This window comes from Sus scrofa, chromosome 18 (genome assembly GCF_054392235.1).
Source record: "Sus scrofa isolate SSC_HxYL_T2T_F1_AM1 chromosome 18, Sscrofa_HxYL_maternal_Yorkshire_Landrace_v2.0, whole genome shotgun sequence".
In the NCBI taxonomy this organism is placed as follows: Eukaryota; Metazoa; Chordata; class Mammalia; order Artiodactyla; family Suidae; genus Sus; species Sus scrofa.
The window spans coordinates 52,630,244-52,654,346 of record NC_139400.1 but is presented as its reverse complement, the minus strand read 5'-3'; the positions used below and the strand labels follow the sequence as shown (position 1 = coordinate 52,654,346).

At 45.0% G+C, this 24,103-nt stretch overlaps 1 protein-coding gene and 1 long non-coding RNA gene across 12 annotated transcripts in view; one reads left to right on the top strand and one right to left on the bottom strand.

Moving 5' to 3' along the window:
- CPVL (carboxypeptidase vitellogenic like) overlaps positions 1–24,103 on the bottom strand; it is a 146,335-nt gene that overhangs the window by 6,082 nt on the left and 116,150 nt on the right. For 6 of the 11 annotated variants that reach the window (XM_021078577.2, XM_021078580.2, XM_021078575.2 and 3 more), the window contains one exon: positions 10,558–10,810. In XM_021078577.2, the coding sequence (XP_020934236.1) occupies positions 10,706–10,810 (105 nt within the window). In that variant the 3' untranslated portion in view covers positions 10,558–10,705. Of the gene's footprint in view, positions 1–1,534; positions 1,652–2,127; positions 4,230–6,534; positions 8,050–9,466; positions 9,598–10,557; positions 10,811–24,103 lie in introns of those variants that run through there. The other 5 variants (XR_014834050.1, XR_014834049.1, XR_014834053.1 and 2 more) reach the window with 4 other exon arrangements.
- LOC146395049 (uncharacterized) overlaps positions 1–24,103 on the top strand; it is a 52,870-nt gene that overhangs the window by 27,180 nt on the left and 1,587 nt on the right. Inside the window, exon 2 of the long non-coding RNA XR_014834061.1 lies at positions 8,627–8,749. This is a non-coding gene — a long non-coding RNA (uncharacterized LOC146395049). The remainder of the gene's footprint in view (positions 1–8,626; positions 8,750–24,103) is intronic.

The window sequence follows — 24,103 nt, the reverse complement described above, 5'->3', positions numbered from 1 at the left end:
AATGCAAGTCTTGAATACATTAATTCATTGCTCATGGACAAAAAAGTAGCTTCAACAACCAGCCAAAACATCTTTAGGCAGTAACAGTGTTGGTCCACTGTAGTATCTGCATTTACTCCAGAAACACTTAAGGGAGTCCTCCCTCTTGGCCATGAACATGCCCATTATATTTCTCCCAGGGCTCAGTGAAAGGAGAGAAATCCGTGTCAGGAAAGAGCTGGGGTTTTGCCTGATTTCTGTTGAGCCCTTTCCGAATGTTTTAAACCCAGGCACATGTTTATTTTTCGTAGTTGAAGAAGAGTTTATAATCCTGGACATTGAAAATAAATATGTATTATGTTTGCTAATGTATGATTGTCCTCTTAGGTGGTTTGACTTGGGTTGAGGTACATGTCCCTGTGTTACAATGTGATCTGGCTCATTTGGAAGCCACAAGTTGTGGATTCCGAGTCAAGCTGAGTCATTCACCCAGAGGGAGAATCAGGAGCAGGTGGAAGCAGTTACTAGAGGAAGAAGCAGACACCCAAGAGGAACAAAATGACTCTCCAGGAAATGTTCCAGTGCCTCGAGCCCTAATGGGCAGAGGCAGGTTCAAGGCACCGTCTTCCTAATGATGATCAAGCCCTGGGCGCTGTGAAGCCCGGCAGGCATTCCCCATGTGAGGGAGCAGAGGGCATCCTGCAGCCCGGAGCCACGTGGGCCGGCATGCTGTCATTCCCCTCTGTCTACAGGTGGCCCTGGATCCCCCTCCTCATAAAAGTCAGTGGCTGCTGAGCACCCCCTGTGGCCCTTAAGAAAGAGCCAATCACCCACTTTGTCTGAGTTGCTGAAACCAATTAAAGATACACTAAAGTATCACTCAGGTATCTTAAGTGAGTTAAAGGATATTGAAAATCGCAATGGGATTAAGTGAAGAACACAGGACATACTATTGTCTCAAATGTGAAAAAAAATAGGATCTACAAATAATAAAAGACTAGAAGGACTATAGTAAAAGCTTAAAAGTGGTTACCTCTGGGCTATGAGCATATGGGTCATTTTATGTCACATGTATTTATGTATATTTTTGTGTGTTATCTGTTACTTCTCAATGCGGCATCAATAGCGATACGTGATGCTCGGTCCCCCAGTGATTCCCTAAGTACTGCCTGAGCCGTATTGTGTGTGATGCACCCTGAAGGGGAACAGAGCTGAGCACGTTTCCAGTCTTTACCTGGATCTCCTGCCACCCGGGACTCTGCCAGTCCCGGCCCCTCCTCCCAGACAGATCCTGAGCTTTATTCTCTGGGCAGAGCCTGGGCGCCTGGCTGGTCCTGCCGTTTTGGTAGTGAGCTCTCTGAAATACAGACTAGCTTCCCTCCTGTCCTTCCTTCGGACTCTGCTCGGGGTCTGCATGTCAGGAGGGCCTGCCCCCACCAACCCTATGCCCTCACTTCCCGCCACGCTTGCTTCCCGTGATGCTTCGATTTTCTTTTTGGCCCTTGTTGATATGTATCTCTAGAGGCATGTGTGCCTTTGAACACTGACCACTCACCGAAATGCCATGCCTTTGAGGAGGGGTCTTTGGGCTTGTTCATTGCTGCATCTCTGTCCGTCTAGAACAGGGCCTGGCACACAATGGGTCTAAAGATTGCTGAGGTCAGGTTCTCTTCTTCAAGGGAAAAGTTGTGATATGAACACCAATGCATGAATTCAGGTGATGAGAAAGATGGTCTTTATTTTTTGCAATAATCTAAAAATTCTCCACCCCTATCCTGCTGGGCTAGGGGGAAATTTCATGTCCCTTCTTGCTCTGCTCCCTTCCTCTCCCAACCTTGGGGTTGGCGTGGTGGAGGAGGAAGGTGTGTTAAGGTTTCAAGGTCTTATACGGCGACAAAGGCTTTGGGGAAGGTCCCCTCAAACCAGCCCATCACACTGTGTCTGTTCCCACAGCCCCTTCACACCTTGTGGCCCTCTGCTGCTTCTGGCCAGCACTGAGAACGTCCTTGCCTTTGGCCTCAGCTCCCCCGAGTGCTGCCCTAACAGGGCCCCTGCCGCAAAGCAGAACCTGCCGAACTTGCTCCCACCGCAGCTGGGAGAATTTCCTTTTAGTCTAGTGTTTCTCCCCTGTTTTTCCAAGCTACTCACCTTTTCTCAAACTCTATCCTCCCTGTGGGCCTCTGGCTGCTTTTAGAAAGCAAAAGCCAGAATCATCTGCTTCTTACCCTGCTCCTGAAGCCGGGGATGTGGAGTCTGCTACCTGCTCAAATGAGGAACAAAATAGGAAAACTTCAGACAATTCTGACACGAGGCAGAAATGTGTGTTACAGGAATGAAACAGAAGAGGCAGGAAAAAAAGCAATTCTTTTGAGGCAGGGGTGGAAGGAGAGAAACTAGGCAGGAGGAAAGCTTAAGCCATCTTACACTTTTTTTTTCTTTCTTCTTTTAATTCTTTGCTTTTCAGGGGTACACCTACGGCATATGGAGGTTCCCAGGCAAGGGGTCAAATCAGAGCTGCAGCTGCTGACCTACTCCACAGCCACAGCAATATGGGATCTGAGCCTCATCTGCGACCTACACCATAGCTCATGGCAATGCTGGATCCTTACGCCACTGAGCAAGGGCAGGGATGGAACCCACATCCTCATGGATACTATCTGGGTTCATTTCCACTGAATCACAATGGGAACGCCAAAGGGTCTTCCAGTTTTGAGTGAAACTTTTGAAGGCTGGGAGTATTTCATTTCAGAGTATGATGGATAGAAAGAGAGAAATGAGCAAAGAGAAAATAGAGGTGGTTATAGGTGAAGACAAATAACCTCATCTGACTGGTGGTATTTGAGCAAAAGGGGAAAAGAAGCCCCACCCCCAGCCCCCTGCGTGCCCAGAATAGGTGGAGTCAGTTTATGACAGGCTTTCAAAGCTAAGGTATTTTGACATCAACTTGAAGGTTCCTGGCAGCCACTGGGTGGTAGAGCGAGTGGATAGGTTTGAGCTGTGCACCAGGAAATGAAATAGCAACGCTGTCTAGGATGGATCAGTGGGTGGGCCTGGTGATAGGAAGGTTAGGAGCAGAGAGAGCATTCAGTAGGCTGTGCAATAGCCTGGAAACAGGAAGAAAGAGGAGAACAGAGATGCAAAGGTATTGCTAAAGTAGAATAAACAGGATTTGACCTCTGACTGAACACAAGAGGAAGGCAAGAGAAGGATGGTGATTGCAAGAAGGGGGATGTCTGCAGCTGACAAGGGACAGCCAAGAGGAGCTTCTGGTTTGGGGGAAAGATGAGCAGTCTGGTTATGTGAAGTCTGAGTTTCCATCAGGCAAGTTGGAGCTTTGAGTAAGGAGCTCGGAAGAGAAGTCCTGATTTCGCTGTGGCAGGCAGGGGATCTGGGCAGTGCTGCTGCAACAGTCTGGTGCAATGATGGAGGAAAACCCTGGGATCCAGTGTCAGATCCTTTTGATCGACCGTCTCAGGGAGCAGGAGGCAAGGCCATGCCCTGAGAGTAAGGGGAGCAGTCACTGAGTCATTTGAAGCCTGAGCTTGGGCACAGTTTGAGCAGCTGCTTCGGTGTACATACAGGGTCAATTCAAACAGAGGAGCAGACCTATGCAGCCTCAGGTTTTCTCCCCAGGAAATGCAGAATCCTTTTTATGGTGGTTTTATGAAATCCCTCCAGGCAGATGTGAGAAGAAATGGGCTTTACATTGTCTGTCTAGTCTGAGGTGTAGAGTAGTTTGATCACTCTGTTTCCAGCTGGACAGTTCTCTCTTGTATCTACATGGTGTTATGCCATTCATTAGGAGTTTGTTTTGGGGGAATTTATTAAGATGCCAGGATCCCTCAACATCATAAACACGGAAAAGTAGCAACTGTCTGTTGCCAACAGTCCCAGCTCCTGTGCTTGTCTTTCCTGGTGTGGAACAGCTGTCCCCAGGGAGGCCCAACGTCACCTGCTCTCCACTCCTAATGCCAAGTTGCTTTCTTTACTCGGTGGCTCTGGACAGAGCGGGAGAGAGAGCGCATCACAATGACCAGCGGCCCTTGTAGATTCCAGGCCACTGTTGCATCTGCAAGGGGAGCAGGGGAGACAGGGGGACCCTCACATCCATCTCACTGGGGCAGGCGCCTCATGCCGCCCTCGGGTGGTTCAGGAACCCACCTCTGCTTACCTCCTTTTGGTCTCTGCTGAGGTTTTCCATGCCTCCCCTGTCCCTGGATCTCATCTCTGGCTTTTATTTGATAGCACCTCTGTTGGAAATTTAGGGATTTGTGTGGAATGAGAAATAGGAAATAACAACACGAACCTCTGAGCAGTTTCAATCTTATCAGTGCTGTCTTCACCAAGAAAACACGCCCATGGGAATTGTTGGCACTGGTGCTTTTAAACCATCCAATTCCAGTTTTCATAACCACGTGTATCCTAATAACTCGATTTATGGAATTCTTTTTTTCTTTCTTTTCTTTTTTTATAACCACGCTCGCAGCATATGGAAATTCTCAGGGCTTAGGGGTCGAATCAGAGCTGCAGCTGCCAGCCTACACCACAGCCACAGCAACACTGGATCTGAGTCACATCTGCAACCTACACCACAGCTTGTGGCAACACTGGATCCTTAACCCCCCCAGGCAGGGCCAGGGATTGAACTCACATCCTCATGGACACTCTGTTGGGTTCTTAACCCACTGAGCCACAATGGGAGCTCCAAGATTACTGAGTTCTTTTTCTCCTCTTTGTGATGTTTCCAAATTGAATATGTGACTATTAACTTTTTTTTTTTTTAACTCCTGTCCAGGGAGGAAAAAAAAAAAAATCCACTCAAAAGTTGGAAATCTCAGAAAATTTGGAATTGGGGTTCAGAATCACATGCTCCCTGGGCTGGTGCATCTTTTTTTACTCTCTGGAACCCAACAAGGGAGGGGTATGATCTAGAAGCAAAGCTCCCTGGAGTTTGGCTCCCTTAAGAGGCCAGAAGAGAACTGCATGTTTCAGTGCTTAAGAAACTAGAACACTTACAGTCCTGTCCTGAAGTTCCAGCCTAATGAGTGTTGGGTTTTCAGGGGCAGAAGGAGCTGATTGCAGGGAGCCGTGTCTTACAAGAGACCCCTCACAGCCCTACCCAGGAACGTATGTGCCAGTGAAAGTTCCCCCTGAACAAGCTGCCTCATTTACTAAACAAAATCCTCCCCCTAGATCAGCGTCACATGTCCAGGGCAACACCGCTCCCAGCCTTTTTTGGGGATAGAACGGGACGTATTTTTTCACTTTTGTTTATTTTTGCCCCCAAGCCTTCGGCATGTCCCTCCAGTGAGTCACACTATGGGGCCATTTCAAAATGACCTCCTTAAGGGATGTTTCTCTTCCCAGGGGAGATGGGAAACTGGTAAAAAGACAGCCTGTCCCAGCATGTTGCTGTGGCGCATGTGAGGATTTTACTAAAGAAGTGCCATTTCACATGCCACCAAAGCCTGCTGATGGATAGACCTGCAGGGAGACGGCCTTCTAGATCTTTCCCCGACTCTGCAGAGAAAAGATGGAAAAACAGAACGTTGTTGTTGTTGGGGGGGGTTATTCAGATCCATTGACTATGGATGGGAATCAGTTCTACTTTTTCCATGATAGAAGTTTAGAGCGAATTCCTTTGAGAATTCAGGTTTTGCAACAAAATAATTGAACTGTCAGAGGTGGGGAGATAAACATGAGAGAGGAGAAGGCAGACCGTGGGTCCGCTCAGAGCCCCACCTTTTCCCAGGCACACCCACGCGTGCTCTAGGCTTCCTCCCTGCTACCCCTCAGTTTGGAAAATTCCTTCTCCCTAGGAGTCATTCATCACTCCCTGGTCTCTGCTCTCAGAGCACTCCAGGAGTTCCCGTTGTGGCTCAGCAGAAATGAACCCGATTAGTATCCACGAGGACATAGGTTCGATCTCTGGCCTTGCTTAGTCAGTTAAGGATCTAGCATTGTCATGAGCTGTGGTGTTGCTCACAGCCGTGGCTCAGATCGGGCGTTGCCGTGGCTGTAGTATAAGCTGCCAGCTGCAGCTCTGATTCAATCCCTGGCCTGGGAACTTCCATATGCTGTGTGTGCAGCCCTAAAAAGACAAAAAAACAAAACAAAATAGAAACCAAAAAACCCCCGCTCTGGGACTCTAGTTAATTGTGTGGTTGTCACCCACCTTCCTTCTAGAGGGTCTCAGGGGCAGGGGAGTGGGCCACAGTTATCTCTGTGTCTTTAGCATCCAGAACAGTTCCTGTCACATGGGAGACTTTAATTTGATGCATCCTAGTGCAACCATGATGGAAACCAGGACTGGACCAAGAATCCAGGGGGATTTCTAATACTCATGCTGATATGGGTATCTGCGTTTTCCTGTCCCTTACACAGCACTCCTCCTCCCCCCTTCTCAGTTCCCTCAGGGACTTCCTTTCTTCTTCCCCTTGGGTTCATGTAAGACCATTTAAAGGATCCACAAAGACTATTAGATGTATGTGAGTCTTGATTATAAATATGCATTGGGAAATGAGGAAAATTACCAATGCGTGTGCCCACCACATGTCAAAATGTAGAGGCTGGCTTTAATCTTTCTCCTGAGCTCTGACTTGTGCGTATGGTAAACATTTTTTTGGCTCTTGGCTGCCCACCATCCAGGCTTCCTTTTTTCTAGAGACAACACCTTGTTTTCTTTTGGTTTTGGGGGGGTCACGGTCTCCCCCCAATGAGGGCAGTCGTAGTGGTACGGAGTTCAGAGTAGCCCACCCTCCCTCAGCCTGGGGTGAGTTAGCAGCCGACACCGCTGGGTATGGCATGGGGTTGGGGAGGGGATGTTTCTACTTAACTTTTGCAACAAACAATTTGCAAATAAAAGATTTAAGAAAAAGATTAACGTGGACCCCAAAGATCTGGCTAGATGCAAGGAGTTTTCCTGTTCAATCCGTTTGAACAGCAACCACAGGCCTGGCTTCTTCTACTCAGTTGTAGAGCCGGGGGAAATGCACACAGCCCACGTCACACTCCTGAAGTTGCCAACACTCCCCTTCAAATGATTGAACAGATGTCTTTCCCTGGGGTTGAGCGGATATAAATCACAACGGCCTGCTTTCAATCCCTAAGCTTGGTGTCTCAGGGGCAACAGCATCCATCACTCTCCCGTTTGTTTTCTGAATGTTTTTTAAATCTTCCGAATTATAACAGCAATCGCCATTACAGTATGCAAGAAAACATAAACACATCTGTGCAGGTAGCAGTATTTCATCCCAGGGTACAAACTTCCGGCGTGGCGGTGGAGTCAAGCGGGCCTCGGTCACTCAGCTTTGCAGCCAGTCCCACAAGGGCTCAGCATGAAGAAAGAAGTGGTGGTTTCCAAGCTTAGAATCGGGGGCTTACCTGGCCTAAAGACCGACACAGCCACGGCTCATACATCATCCGCGGGAAGAGGCGGGGTCTTGTCATTCACAAGAAGGGATGGGAATGTGGACTTTCCCCAAAAAATAACAAATAAATAAATAAAAAAAAAAGACAATCAGGGCTCCAGTCATGCAGTTGGTCCTGGGATCTGTCTTGGCTTTCCGGCTTTATCTACCAGGGTTTTGGTGGCATGAAAAAAAGATGGCTGAAGAACTTTACATCATAAATAAATAGTTAAATGAAAGCTCTTAGTACTTCCAGAGAATCACGATCCAAATTTACACTCGTTCCTCTTGGGTGGAGCCGATTGCACATCTAGTTTCCAATAATATGATTTATGTAGTTCAAAATAGAGCCTTTTTTTTTTTTGGCATTTTAGGGCTGTACCCACGGCATATGGACGTTCACAGACTAGACGTGGAACTGTAGCTGCCAGCCTACACCACAGCCACAGCAATGGGAGATCCTTAACCCCCACCGAGCGAGGCCAAGGATCGAACCCGATTCCTTGTAGTCCAGTTCGTTACCAGTGAGCCACAACGGGAACTCCTAAAGCACATTTTTCAGGCTGGTACAAACCCTAACCCCAAATGAGGTCGCCTGATGCTTATCCGTGGATGTCATGCGGTGAGAGGAGCTTCGGGGTCAGGAGGCAGGATGCCTGCTCTGGGGAAAGAGGGTGGACTTTAATGAGAAACAGCTAGGTTTGAATCTGAACCGTCTCTGCCATTGGCTGTAGAAACTCAGGCAAGCCTCGTTGTGTGTGTGAACTGGCATGAGTCCTCTGTGGAATGGGAACACCGTCTACCCAGTGATGTCTTGGTGAATATATGGTAGATTTTAGGGGCTTACAAAGGATAGCTGTTCTCATTACCTCTGGTTTTACAGAATTGGGTGTCTGCGGCTAAAATGAACCTCCGGGGGGGGCCTGTTTCACACGTTCTTAGAGTCTGAGGCTGGGCCTTCCCGCCCTACTCCATGGACTCCCCCTGCAACAGAAGTGCTTTTCTGCCCCTTTACAACCCAAAGTCAAGTCACCTCACTTCCCCCACGCCCCCTACCCCAATGCAACACCACCATTCGGCAAGCCTCCCTCTGCCCTACTTCCTGCAGAGTTGGGGCAGGGAGGTCAGGGCGAATATTGCTCCTAGTTCCAGATTCCACAGAATTTCTAAATTGCTAAATTTCTCTGGTCTCAGCCAACATGTGGCCAGTCTCCCTCTTTTTTTTTTTTCCTTTTTAGGGCTGCACAATATGAGATCCGAGCCGCACCTGAGACCTCCGCCACAGCTCACGGCAACACTGGATCCTTAACCCACTCAGCGAGGCCAGGGATCAAACCCACATCCCTATGGATACTAGTCAGGTTTGTTACTGCTGAGCCACAATGGGAACTCCAAGTCTCCCTCTTTTTATCTCCTCAAATCTCCCCTTTCCTTGAATTTTTGGCACCATCTTCTCTCCACTGCCAGGCTGCCCAGGGAACCCAAACACTCTCCTTCTGGCTTTCTGCTGAGCAGACTTAGTCCATAGGCCTACCTTCTGGGCTCTGCTTCCACAGCAAAATGACCCAAGGGGCAGTTCTTTCTCTGAGATTCTGGACCAGATGTTTAATGTGTGTGTGTGTGTGTCACCTAGGCACAAAATTGTATAAAAATCAAAATATACTTAAAAAAATTGTTAGAATCCCCTGATGGCACAGCAGGTTAAGGATCTGGCGTTACTGCTGCGACATGGGTTCAGTCCATGGCCCAGAAACCCACATGCTGTGGGCGTGGCCAAAAAAAAATTTTGGGAGGAGTTCCTGTTGTGGCGCAGCTGAAACGAATCCGACTAGAAATCATGAGGTTTTGGGTTCGAAAAAAGAAATCGTTCATGCTCTCTGTTCGCTGTAGATATTTTCTATAACGTCTGCCTAAACAATGAATTCGAGTTCTGAACCACTGCTCACAGGGAAACCCAGGATTGGGTTCCTCCTAGCCTCTGAGCACCACATCTTGGTCAGCCGCTCAATACATGACCTTGTTTTATGTGTATTAAAGAAATCTTACCTAGCATATATTGTCGCGTCGATAATACTGACCTCATAGCCAACAGCATCTGACTCATGCGTGAAGGAAGTTTATCCAACACACATCTTTTCCCCCATGTCATGCCACGGTCTTCCTGTGCGCAAGAACGCTAGTCAGCACTTCAGCACTATGCTTGGGGGCCCTTTGAAACAACAAAATCAACAAAAAGCAAGAAGATACAGAAAAATGTGGCACTCAGTAGACTGCCAAAAGGACACTTGTTTACAGTAGGAAGACTGAAAACGAGAAGGCTGTGTAGCCTCAACCTCATCTGACCTCAGCTGAGGACATGCATGTCGGATGTCTCAAGTTTTTCATCGCTCTGTGTGTGTTCCCGAATGAGCACCAACGCGAGCAGGCACTGATTTGAGGGTTACAAAGCAATTTTAGTCAGTAGCTGATGCAAAATGGAATCTATAAAAATGAGGACACCTGAGTGTGTTGTCTCACGGCTCCCTGATGAAACGGTCTGTATGACAACGACATATGAGCTGGGAGGAACGGCAGAAATCTCTTCTGGCTACCGTCTTTGAGACTTGGGGAGGCTGGCACAGTGAGGAGACCCGTGTGACACATCTGGGACGAAACCCAGATCTTCCAGCCACAGCTGGTACCCTTTCCACTACATTTATTGGCTGGGACCAAATGCAACTGTTTTAACTTGTGGGTGGGGTCACATGCGAAACTGTGCACGCTTCTCCCAGTTTATTTTTTGCAATACTTAAAATTAGCTTTTGATAAGAATGTTTGATTTGAGATCTTCTAATAAATGGGAAACATGAGCAACATGTACAAAAGCAGAAAGGAAGATCTCAACCCTGAATGAAATCAGGCATAAAATGAGAAATTAAAAGACCTCAAAAATATTTGCAGAGAGAATAGGCTTTGACTTTTGAAATCTAGTTCCCCAGGGAGCCAATTAATAGATGGGTAATATGAGGGGGAAATGATGTGGAAAAAGCCAAATATACAGTACAATTACTAGAATATGTGAGCACATGATGCATAAATAGGAAAGATGTTAGATTCATAGATTCATGTTAACAGCGTTTTCTTACAGTGAATTTTGTGGTGAACAATCTCCCCCCAAACGAGAACCTCATTTTTTTCGAGCATAATTTTTATTGATGAGAAATATTTTGCCAATTTAAAAAGATAATTTTTTAATTTATGCGACACTTTCAGTTTTGAAAAATTTCTTTTCAAAGATTAAAACCCAGTAAAACTCGTTTAGGAAAGTAGCTTCTCCATCAATAAGGATCCCATCCTCTTTCAAAAACGAATCGATTAATCATGTCAAAAGATCGCAAAGGCTGGTCATAGGGTAAAATGTGTCCTCCACCCCGAACAATCACCTTCAAGAAGAAAGACAAGAGAGAAGCTGAAATTTACAAAATTGGATATTCTAAATACCTGGGAAGTTCTATTTGGATTAAAGTATTCTTAAAGCTTACATGAAATGAATATATTCTATCAATTCATGCCGTTGGAGACGCTGATTGCTTTTTTTTTTTTTTTTACATTTTTTTAAAACTATAGGTGATATTACAATGCTGTGCTGTACCGCAAGTGACCCAGTCATATACATATATTCCTTTTCTTATATTATCTTTCATAATAGCCTATCCCAAGAGACTGGATATAGTTCCCTATGCTGTGCAGTAGGACCTCTCTGCCAAGGGGCAGGGGGCGGGTGTGGGAGAGCCTGGGAATTTGGGGTTAGTAGACACAAACTGATGCTCTGCTTTTTGATAGCATTAATAATAGGTACCTTAAGGTAAGAAAGTTTTAAAATGGTGTATTCACCATTCATTATAAATGGTATTATCTGTATTCATCTCTCCATTCATCTTTCACGTATATAAAACTGGAAATTTTCCTCCCTGTCTTCTTCCTGCCCTCCATGCTGGGCCATCATTCTTACCTGGTTAGGCTCCTGAGGTTGGGAAACTTAACCAGCACCAGCTCTGCCTGCAACTGGGGGGAGTATCTGCCTAATTCCATCCTTACTAGCCTGTTTGCTTGGCCCTCATACTAAGCTATACCTTCCACCTTAGCCTTTTCTATGAATAAAGGGGATATTTTGATTCTCCAAGAAAGACAACAACAAAAAAGAAATCCTTGAAACTGAAATTTTAAAAGGCCATTTTTTTTTGAGCAGCAAAGAGTTAGAACATTCTATTTCCTCCAGTATTTTATGAAACATTTTCAAACACACAGGAAATTTGTAAGAATTTACATATATACCGACATTCTAATGACTACTCCCTTTACTCATTTTTTAACATACTGATTTCACTACCCATTAATCCACCTTATATTTTTGACACATTTCAAAGTAAAATAGGGATATCAGTACATCTCCTCCCAGATTTTAGGTAAAATTAACATATGATGGAAACCACTTAAGGGTAAACTTACCAAGTTTGGATATCAATGGGTCCCGTGTGTCACCTCTCGGGATGCATAAAGCATCCTTAAAACTCTATAGTTGAGGTGAGTTCAGACATAAGGGACCCCCTTACACCTGGCTGCTAAGAAGGGGTCTCGTCTCTGCACTTGCAAAATCTTTGGTTTCAGTAAATGTCCCAAGGAGAGGACAAGGGCAGGCCTTCATGTTGGGAAGCTGCATGCAAGAGAGCTTCTTGCCCGTGTGGAGAATGGACAGGAGCTGAGTAGTGAATGAAGTGAGTGAACACACACTCACATTCAGTGACTTGTAGTGGCTGAATCACAATCAGCAATTAAAGACCATGTTCACCAGCCCTGGCCTTGTTGTGCCTCCCTCAATCTGAAGGCAACTGAAGCAGGAAAGAAAAACAAAACCCATATATATTTACATAGTGTGTGGATTATATTAACCCACATCCCAACACCCACCATCTTCCAACTTTGCTGCGAGGCAAATGGATCAACATTAGATGGATTTTACTTTGCAGTGCACTGCTGTAGAGGTTGTGCACTGAACAATGGCAGAAAGCACCTTTCACAGCAGCATCCAGGTGACTGAGCTCTTTGGAGCTATTTAGGCGGCTTATCTAAGTCATACAATTGTTAAGTGGGGGAATTAGCTAGAATCCTGGCCTCTCATGCAAGCACCAGTGTTTTGAATCACATTATAGTACTTACACAGTAACTTCTCACTTCGAATGGAACTTTATGGCTTAGTCACAGAACATTCCACCTGCCTCCCAACAGTGCTCTGAGTGAGGCAGGTAAGGACTGTGAGATTGGAGTTACCCCTCATATGCCTTTGGGGACATCTGCTTTATGCTACCTTCTATCAACTGTCATCTGTGCCTCAGGCAATGACAGTGGGGCCCATCTAGCGTTTGTGTTTGAGCTTGCATCTGAAAACCCAACATGTCCCACTGGTCACGGACCAAAAAGTAAACAAATCTATGACAAGAGTCCCTGTGTGTGACTCTGGAGGAACACTTTTGCTGCCCCACCACCACCACCCAATCCCAAGCTAGAATTCTCTTCCTGTAGCTTCCCATCCAATTCTTTGGCCTTGGCAGGAATCTGATGAGTGATTTCTGTGCAGCTTCAGCTCAGCTGAGGACACTTAAGGAAGTCATGTTTATGAGAAATCACAGCTGCTTTGGCTGGAAGTGAGCTTGGCAGCAATCGTCCAGAATGGTAATAGACCGAATACACAAGAGCTAAAGGTCATCCTGCCTCCTGGAACAGAGCTGCCACTAATGGGGAGCCAGCATAGTACTTGACGGCCTGAGCTCGGGAGTCAGAATGCAGGAGCATGACTCCAGGAACATAGGCAAGCTGTGTGACCTTAGACAAGTAACTTAACCTCTCTGAGTTTCAGCTTCCTTACCTGTATAACGGGGAATGAAAGAGTATGTCCTGGGCAGTTGTGTAAGGAATTAATGAAATAATATCCAAGGAACATTTGGCACAATGCCTGGCCTGGATTAGTACTTAAGAAATGTTAGCCATTGTGGACTTGTGGCTCAGCGGAAACGAATCCGACTAGCATCTATGAGGATGCAGGTTTGATCCCTGGCCTTGCTCAGTGGGTTAAGGATCCAGTGTTGCCGAGAGCTGTGGTGTAGGTTACAGACACGGCTCAGGATCGGGTGTTGCTGTGGCTGTGGTGTAGGCCGGCAGCTACAGCTCTGATTTGACCCCTAGCCAATTTGGCATATGGGAACCTCCTTATGCCTCAGGTGCAGCCTTAAAAAAAGATGAGAGAGAAAGAAAGAAAGATTAGCTATTATAATTTTTCTTCCAATAATTACCTCTGTTCAAAATCCAAGGTCAAAACACTTGATTCAGGAGTTCCCGTCCTGGCACAACGGAAACAAATCCGACTAGGAATCATGAGGTTGTGGGTTTGATCCTTGGCCCCGCTTAGTGGGTTAAGGATCCTGCGTTGCTGTGGCTGCAGCATAGGCTGGAGGCCACAGCTCCGATTAGACCCCTAGCCTGGGAACCTCCATATGCCGCGGGTGCTGCCCTAGGAAAGACATTTAAAAAAACAAAACAAAACAAAAAAAACCAACTTGCTTCATCCTAAATAACCTAGAACATTTTTTTCCTACATTCCCATCAAAAAACCTTGGTTTAAGTGAGTTTTTTTAAAACAGTGGTTCTCAGACTTGAACGTGCGTAAAAATACCTGAGCTCCTTAAATCACACTGCTGGGCCCCCACCCCTAGACCTTCCAGTTCTGAAGGTCTAGGCCAGGCCTAAAGAATTTGCATTTCTAGCAATTCCAAAGTAATACTGGTGCTGTTGGTCCAAAGACTATACTCTTTGCAGACCACTGTTTAAAGGAACTTTCTATTTTGTCACAAACCAAGCAGTTCTCTTTTTATATCAAGAGAGAATACAAAGAGAAATCTGTTTACCATCCACTCATGACCTCACCTTAGTGTTTTTTTCCTGATCACCTGCTCTCCTATTGTTTACACACACACACACACACACACACACACACACACACACACACACACACACACCCCTCTCTGTCCATGATAATCAAGTAGTGAAGAAGAGATAACAGGGGTTGGGTGTTATAATTCTTTTTTTGTTTGTTTGTTTGTTTGTCTTTTTAGGGCCGCACCCGCAGCATATGGAGGTTCCCAGGCTAGGGGTCTAACCGGACCTGTAGCCCCTGGCCTACACCACAGCTCACGGCAATGCCGGATCCTTAACCTACTGAGCAAGGCCAGGGATGGAACCCGCAACCTCATGGTTCCTAGTCGGATTCGTTTCCGATGTGCCACAACGGGAACTCCATGTGTTATAATTCTTATTCTCAGTGACTTGTCTGATCCCAGGCCTAATTCTGAGCTACCATATGTAATGACCAAATGACATCATAAATGGTGTCATTAGAACTGGAAAGAGGAGGTCCTGTTGGGGCTCAGGAGGTTCTTAAACCCAACTAGTATCCATGAGGATGTAGGTTGGATCCCTAGCCTTGTTGAGTGGGTTAAGGATCTGGCATTGCCATGAGCCGTGGTATAGGTCACAGACACGGCTTGGATCCCGCGTTGCTGTGGCTGTGGTGTAGGTCTGCAGCTGCAGCTCCAATTGGACTCGTAGCCTGGGAAATTCCATATACTGCAGGTGTAGCCTGAAAAAGAAAAAGAAAAACGACTGGGAAGAAAAGCTCATTTAGGAACCAAGTCTTTTTAATATGCCACAAAATTCTCACAGTATGTGTTCTCCAGTGGGTCCCCGTACTGTATTTTATGATGTTAACCTCAAAAATAAATTTATGGAGCTCCCATCGTGACACAGTGGTTAACGAATCCGACTAGGAACCGTGAGGTTGTAGGTTCGATCCCTGGCCTTGCTCAGTGGATTAAGGATCCAGCGTTGCCGTGAGCTGTGGTGTAGGTCTCAGACACGGCTCGGATCCCGTGTTGCTGTGGCTCTGGCGTAGGCCAGTGGCTACAGCTCCGATTGGACCCCTAGCCTGGGAACCTCCATATGCCGCGGGAGCAGCCCAAGAAATGGCAAAAAGACAAAAAAAAAGTAAAAATTTATGAGTAATGAAAAAACATCAACCACTCTGTTGTTTATCGCCAAGCTACTCACCACTCTCCAGGACACAAACCACTCCAGTTTTTAGAGGTGAAAAAATGTGAGAGGGCCATGATTACATATTTAAATGTGAAAGATTAAGCTCAAGGCTCCCTGGAGAGAAATGGTCTCCTCACCAGAAACTGTATATTTTGGGTGTGTCTGCAGTAGAGCTGAAACCCTTAAACTCATATGTTCCAGATGTTTCAGGGTTCACAACTGTGTCATGAATTTTAGAAGAGTTATACTTTAAAGCTTCATTCCACTTTAGTTTTTAGAAAACGGTACACTTCTCCCTGGAACTAGAAACAAGAGACCTGGCAATAAAGGTTGCCCAGGGGTGCCTTTTGAGATGACAAAATAAAGAGGGAAGTTCACAATGGGTGGGTTGATATAGATGTGTCAGGGGAGACATCCTAGGGGTCCCGGAGGAGCAGATCCCTGGACAGACAATGTGGGGGTGGGGCAGGGAGGGAGAGATGCACAGAAGACAGGATGCAGAGTTCAAAAGCAGTGGGGCGTGAAAATGCATGGCACATGCAGTAATCTCCAAGAGCTTCCAGTTATGGAGAGTTAGAGGAAAAGCAGAAAAGACAACTGAGCAGGTAAACCCCATATGGCATGCTGCTGGGATGCACAGACCTTATCCTATAAGGGTGTGTGTGTGTGAAAATACACATAACATTACCATTCTAACCCTTTCACAGTGAACAATTTAGTAGCACTGAGTACACTCGCAGTGTTGTGCAACCATCACCACTATCTGGTTGCAGACCCTAAATCCCTTAGCAATCCTGAAACCCTGAATCTCTAACCCCTGAATCTTTCAACAGCCACTTTCCAATTCCCCTCTCCCAGCCAGTCCCGGGCAATCACAAGCCTACTTTCTCTCTCTCTCTCAGTTTCCCTATTCTGGATATATCCTTAAGGGTTTTAAGCAACATAGTGATGTGCTCAGATCTGCATTATAGAAAGATGATTCAGGAGTTCCTGTCGTGGCACAGCAGAAACGAATCCGACTAGGAACCATGAGGTTTCGGGTTCGATCCCTGGCCTCACTCAGTGGGTTAAGGATCTGGCTCAGCCATGAACTGTGGTGTAGGTTGCAGACTCGGCTCGGATTTATCATTGCTGTGGCTGTGGCGTAGGCCCGTGGCTGTAGCTCCTATTGGACACCTAGCCTGGGAACTTCCATATGCCATGGGTGTGGCCCTAAAAAGACATAAAACCAAGAAAGAAAGATGATTTAATACATAATGAGGAGACTGAATTGGAAGGAAATGATACTGGAAGGAGGCAAAGTAGGAGACTGGCTGAACAGGGAAGACATGACGCAGGCTCAAAGGACACATGGTGAGCAAGGGAGGGGAAGAGGGATGTTGGGTGGAAACAATAAAATTAGTAATTAATCAGATTTAAATCAGATGTAAAAGTGAGTGAAAGCACCCCCACCCCCACCACCCCACAAACATCCTTTCCATGCCGGGCTTCTGACGCGTGCAGCTTTGAAAGAAGCGATGTTATTAAACCAAGAAATAAGAAAGAGGCCTATGACAGAAGCAGGTGTTGGAGGCAGGTGACATAGGATAGACTTATAGTCCTTGTTTTCTACTCCAGAATGATGCAGACACTCAAGGGAATCATGTTGGTTACAGTTTCTGGTTTACAGTGAAGTGCTTTCATTATTTTTTATTCCATTCCACATTTACAAACTTTTGCCTTTTAGCTCTCAGATACTCACCATGAGTAGAAATAAAATAAATATACACTCAAATAAAAAATATACTACAAAGAGGTTCCTGTCATGGCTCAGCAGAAATGAATCTGACTAGTATCCATGAGGATGCAGGCTTGATCCCCGGCCTCGTTCGGTGGATTAAAGGATCCGGCGTTGCCGTGAGCTGCGGTGTAGGTCTCAGACACGGCTCGGATTCCACGTTGCTATGGCTGTGGTGTAGGCCAGCAGCTACAGCTCCAATTCGCCCCCTAGCCTGGGAACCTCCATATGCTGCGGGTGTGGCCCTAAAAGACAAAATAAAAAATATATATATCCTACAAAGAATGGTACTTGGGAATGAGAATAAAAATAAGCCAAAGCTTGCTAGCAGCCGCCTCCTAACAAAGAGTCTGGCAAGTCACTTTCAAAAACAAAAACAAAGTCAAGATCAAGGTTCAGAGTTGCTCCCACAGATTCCAGTTTTCGGGGAGACTCCTCCTTCGGATTTACCACTAAGTTCTCGAGTAGCAAATGATCACTGAATAAGAGGGAAAAGGTGTGTGCGCCAACCTAAATGCAGCCATTGCGGTATCGTTTCTAGAGTGGTCACTGCCTTGCTTTGATGCCACCTTACAGTTCCCAAGGAGCTTCTTAAATGCACCCCCTTACTCAATCAGTTGTAACAATATCATAATACAGGACTTTCACTTTTGATTATGACACAATAACCCCACTCTAGTAAGAACAAGAATAAAGCTGAATTAAAAAGAAAAGGAAGTTATTTAAAAGTATCCGAAAGCAACCAGGACTTGAGAGGCCCAAATCATGGAGGAAAGAGAATTCCAGAGAAGGGAGGTTACCATTTTGTGTTGCTTTTCTTTTTAGGAAATTCACCAATTTCTAAGCTTTTATGGTCAAGAAGCCATGAAAAAAAAAAGTCACAGGTGAAAGGAAGAAAAGCTAAACAACTTACAGTTAAATAAACTAAGGCTGAAAAAAAAAAAAAAAAGAGTTCCCGTCGTGGCGCAGAGGAAATGAAATCCAACTAGGATCCGTGAGGTTGTGGGTTCGATTCCTGGCCTTTCTCCGTGGGTTAGGGCTCTGGCGTTGCTGTGAGCTGTAGTGTAGGTCGCAGACGCGGCTCGGATCTGGTGTTGCTGTGGCTATGGCATAGGCCAGTGGCTACAGCTCTGATTGGACCCCTAGCTTGTGAACCTCCATATGCCGCAGGTGTGGCCCTAAAAAGACAAGCCAAAAAAAAAAAAAAAAAGAAAGAAAAAAAGAAACTAAGGCTCAGAAAGGTTATGTTACTTGTCCAAGGCTGTGCCTCCAGTCATACTCCTGCACTCTGACTCCTGGCCCAGCCCATGAAGCACTTGCTGTCTTCCCAAAGTATGCTGCTAAAACCAAAGACGGGGAAATCTTAAAGCTGTTAGAGAAAAAGGAACAGTGCTTTCAATACCTTCAAGAACCAAGAAGGCCAACTACTCAATGGAAACTAGGAGACAGTGAAATATACGATATTTAAAGTTCAGAAGGAAGGAGTTCCCGTTCGTTGTTGCTCAGTGGTTAACGAATCTGACTAGGAACTATGAAGTTGTGGGTTCGATCCCTGGCCTCACTCAGTGGGTTAAGGATCTGAGCTGTGGTGTAGGTCACAGACACGGCTCGGATCCCATGTGGCTGTGGCTGTGGTGTAGGCTGGCAGCTGTCGCTCTGATTGGACCCCTAGCCTGGGAACCTCTATATGCCAAGGGTGGGGCCCTAAAAAGACAAAAATAAATAAATAAATAAAGTTCAGAAGGAAAACAACGGCAACCTACAATTCCTACAGAAGTGACCTCGTAAGATATTTTCAAGGAAATAAAAAACTGAAAAAAAAAGTCTTGCCAGCAGACTTGCGCTAAAAGAAAAACAAAACGTTCAGAAGGCAAAGTATCCCTAAAGGAAACATGGGAAAATACAGAGGAGAATGAAAGCAACAGATCATTTACATCTGTGAGTGAAAAATAAATGAACATCAGTAACCGTAATATTCTGTGGAGACTGGACCATGGAGAAGTTAAAAAAAAAAAAAAGACAATAAACCATAATGGAAAAGAACATGAATAAGAATATATACATGTGACTGAATCACTTTGCCAACAGAAGAAATTAACACAATACTGTAAATCAACTGTACGTCAATCGCTTTTTAAAATTTGTGAAAAATAAAAAATTAGCCAATAAAAATGCCTATCACATTCCCCTCCCTTCAAAAAAGACAACAGTGGCACAAAAGGTGGCATAAATCAAGTTAAACTATTATAAGGTAATACATCTGGAAAATGATAGACATTATTTTCAAAGCCATCTCTCTTAAATCAGGATGTGTGGTATAATCTCTGGGTAAACACTAAAAGAATAGATAATAAAATAATATATTATGAAGAGGATAGTAATTTTTTTTAAAAAAAGCGTTATGACCCCCAATGAATAGATGGGATAAAAATTTATGAAATTAAATGACAGAGACGTTTCTGTGTGGCATAAAAAACAGACTTCTGACAGGGAATTTTTCCAAGTAGGAGAAATCTTGTGGTCAAATAGCAAACTCCCTCTTTTTAAAATGTACAGAATGAGTGTTTAAGAGGTGAAGACCTTTTGATCAAATCTCTTAAGTCTCGTCTCACCAAATCAGATGCTTTGGTGTGCTCTGAATGTGTCTAATTAAAAAAAAAAGTCATGGAAATTTTCTCTATATCAACGCCAAGGATCTCTGTGTTAATTTCAGCAACGTCGGAATGAACGGCCAAGGTCAGCGCCTCCTCTTTCCTTGGTTACTATGATCAGCGGGAACCTAAAAGCACAGTTCAGTGTCGCAGGAAGTGACTGGGCCCGGTGATTAGGGGCACGGACTCAGGATGCAGCAGATGGAGATGTAAGCTCTGCTCTGTGACGCTGCCTTAACTGCTGCTCTGTTCCCACCTGTAAAATGGAGATAAGAAAGGGGGACCAGTTGTCCCAGTTTGCCCAGGTCTGAGGACTTTCTGGGAACCTAGAATTTTGGTGGTAACACTGAAAAAGTGCTAGGCCGTCTGGGATGATAAGTCACTCCAAGAATATTCAGCTTTCTGTGAGAATTCAAAGAAAGAATGCATATAAAACGTTCCATGGCACTCAGTCCACACTTTAAGCCTGCACTAAGTACCATATAGGCAAACAATAAACCCTCAACCACAGGTCATCATACTATTATTCTCTGAATTTTTATGGTCAAAGGAATATTTTTTCCCTTTGAGAGCAGAGAAAGAGCAGAAGTTACTAATAACTGTAAATTTCAATACCATACTTTTTCAGAAAGAAAGATCATAATATTTTCTTTAGGAGGGGAAATATTTCTCTTCCAGGCTTCTTTCATTTCCATGCTATGAATCCTTCCTTCCCATGGGAAAGACAGTCCCAATTACAGTAAGAAAGCAACTTGAATAAGAGATCAAACTTCTGTCACTATGCTTAACTCTAGCGTGAACTGGATCCCTTAAGCTTTGCCAACACCAGGATCCATCCCATTCTTTCCCTCTGCCCCCTTTCACCACATGCCATGCCAAACACCCTGCTCTCCCCACACAGAAGTGTCAAGCAAGCAAGCCCTTACTTGTTTTAGCAAAATGGCAAAAAGCCGTTCCGCCTTTTTTCCCTTTTAAGAACCCACCTTACAACACAGGATTTGATGCAGTTAAAACGTAATCAAAACTTGACCCCCTCCATGTCCCGTTTTGTATATAGGACGGCCACAGAAGGAGGAAGAGCACTATCCAGTTCCATCACGACCCTTACTCAGTATCTAGCTTTGTAATGTCCATTTTCAGGCTTCTTTTGGACGAGAGAATGAGAGGACGGGAGGAGAGAGCTGAGGTTAGAGCAGCCAATGCTCTCTGCCAGCAGCGTTGTGAGGACTTAGCTCCTGGCTCACTGTCTTCTGGGTAACATGAAAATAAGAGCCAGCCCACCGACCCAAATTCTGCTTCCTGCAAACAGTAGTACAGGATGGCTCTCACAGTGGTGTGCTGGAGTGCTTTCCCACTGGCTCAGGAGATCAGATTATGCATGTTGCTGCCCCCCTCCACATCTGGTGAAGTCACGCTGGGAGTGTGAGATCAGCCACTGTGGGAGTATTTATACCACGGAAATTGGCAAATATTGCAGCCCATCAACTCCTCTCCCTCCCAGCCAGTTTACCCTCAGACCATGGCTTCTGTGATTTTGGCTCTCATGGGGGGAACATGGTAGGGCAGTCTTCTTTCCCCAAATGAATCAAAAGACCATCCATCCAAATGGATAAATTATAAAGTCCAAATCTTCTCTGAAACCTTGGCTCAGGATATGAGATGGGCTGGGTTTCAAATATTTGCAGGAAGATAAGAAGGTCCTGTTGTTTGCTTCCATTCTGACGTGTCCCCACTGAGTTCTAGTATTATTGGCAGGGATAGTTTCAAGACCATACCAACATGTTGTCAGGATCCTTCTGCGTGTATCAGAGCCCCTGAGACACCCCCTGTCCCAGACCCAAAGGTAGTCTGGGACAACTCCGCAGCCAGAGAGGAACCAAGTTCCTGACCCACACAGCCTAAGGGGACCCCAGACCCACAGATGTCCCCAGGTTCGTGGAATTTGGGATACAAAACATGCCAAAAGGTGCCACATTTTCATGATGTCATTTGTTAGAATAAAACAAGACACGCTGTCTTTACTACTAAACCAAAGGCAGTGCCAGGCAAAAATAGTGTCCTTAGTCCAGATGACAACGTGTCAGTATTGCAACACAACTTTGTTTTGTTCCTTCATGCTGCCCGTTTCCCTACCTGCCTCTATCCTACAGCTTGTTTGTTGTTTGGCTGCATTTAACATTCACACGAACAAATGTGTGAATCTGGTTTCACTTCCAATTAAAACAACAAGAAGTTACTGTCTAAAAAGCAAACCCCAATTCCCTCTTTGTTCCTCAAAGATCATTAATTTTTAAAACCCATTCTCCATGTGCAGATTATACTTTAAACGTTAGCCTTCTTAGCATTTATTCACTTCCCATAATGAAATGGTTCTCTGTTAAATTTCAATAGATTATTAAAAACCACTCAACAGCTAAGAGAAAATTATGCATCATTGGTTAGCTGTTATACCTCAGCAAATAGCTCTGCTATCCAATTTATATTTTAAATAATACAATAAATTAGCTCCCTGAGTATTAACTAAGTGCATATTTGGGTAGCTTAATTTAGAAGCATTCTTTTTATGCTAATCAGGCCTCTCTAATGAAACAAAACCACATGAACTAAGAGGACTCTTGGCAAATAATCAGAGTAAAATTGGGAGTTGCTATTGTTTGTTATTTCCTTTGTTTTCAGGAAGCAAACTGTGTCTCTTTTTTTTTTTTTTTAAGAAAAGGGAAAAAAAAACCCTCAAATACTGAGAAGTCAATTTTTTTTAAAGGGGAGGACACTCCAGTCAGCCACTGAGATAATCTGATTTCTACAACTCCTTCCATAAATTTGTTTCCCAGACTATTCCTCCCTTTTTCTCTTATGTAACACAGAAAGGAAATAGTCTTTGGCCGACATAAACAATGCATCCTTTCGTTTGATGGGAATTGTTTGGAACTATTCATTATCTCAACATGTCTAGTCTATTTCCTAGAAGCCGTTCTGGTGTGTACAAATGGTAAGCGGTCACTGCATTCCTTGAGAACTGCAGTATTTGAAGACACACACAAATGAGAGGGGTCTAGGCCTAGGGTCAGGGCCAATTTGATTTTAATTCTAATTCCCTGAACATTTACTGAGTGCCAGGAACTGTGCTAAGGGGTTTGCACAAGCAGACGTCGTATAGTATTCCTGCCCTCAAGGAGCTCCGTGTTGAATAGGGGAGGAAGGCGATTGGAGAGTTAAATGAAACCCCCCGTGTGGTACCCGCCACGGGTACCACATACAAAGAGAGAGATGCTGAAAAGGGGGTATCCTGACAGAAGGGATTCCTGGAGGTAATGGATCCAAATGCAAATGGGGCTTTTCCAGGCAGTTAGAGGAGCAGGACGAGCCTTGTAAGAAAAGGGCAGGGACTCCCATGGGAACCAATGGCTGACAGAAAAGTGAGGTGTGTTTGGGGAATTGTAAGGGGTTTTGTTTTTTCAGGATTCTGACTGAGAAGGAGGGCGGGTGAGAGTTCAGGTTGGGGAAGGAAGCCAAGGCTGGATCAAACATCTCGACTCTTCTCTGTTCAAAAGTTCAGACTTTCTTCTTCAGGTCACAGCGAGTTTAGTGAGAAGTTTTCAACAAGGAAAAAACACGACCGGACTTGCACTTTGGAAAAAGCACAGAGAGAAGAAGGATAGATTGGAGCGAAGGAGACGAGTTGAGACTCGCTGAAGAGTCTGCTGTAGAAGGAAAAAAGCCTCATCGATGACCTGAAACACATATTCAGAGTGTTCTTGAATGGCATCTTTTAAAATGTATGTCTTTTCTTAAAACGCCACAAGGCAAAAATGGTTTCATTTTAGAATTTACAATGTAGGGTAGCCACTGGGTTTTTTGGGCTTTTTTTTAATTTCCTCAAAATGTACTTTTTTACTGGCGTGTAAAATCAGTGTTTTCCTTTTTTAGGTAGTTCTTTGTGGTTTCTGTGTCAAGCGCTAGGAAGTGAGTAAAATCAGTCAGCGAGAAAGTTACTATAAAGCAGATATGAGGAGTTCCTGTCGTGCGTGGCACAGTGGAAACGAATCCGACTAGGAACCATGAGGTTGAGGGTTCGGTCCCTGGCCTCGCTCAGTGGGTTAAGGATCCAGCATTACCGTGAGGTGTGATGTAGGTCGCACCTACACGGCTTGGATCCTACATGGCTT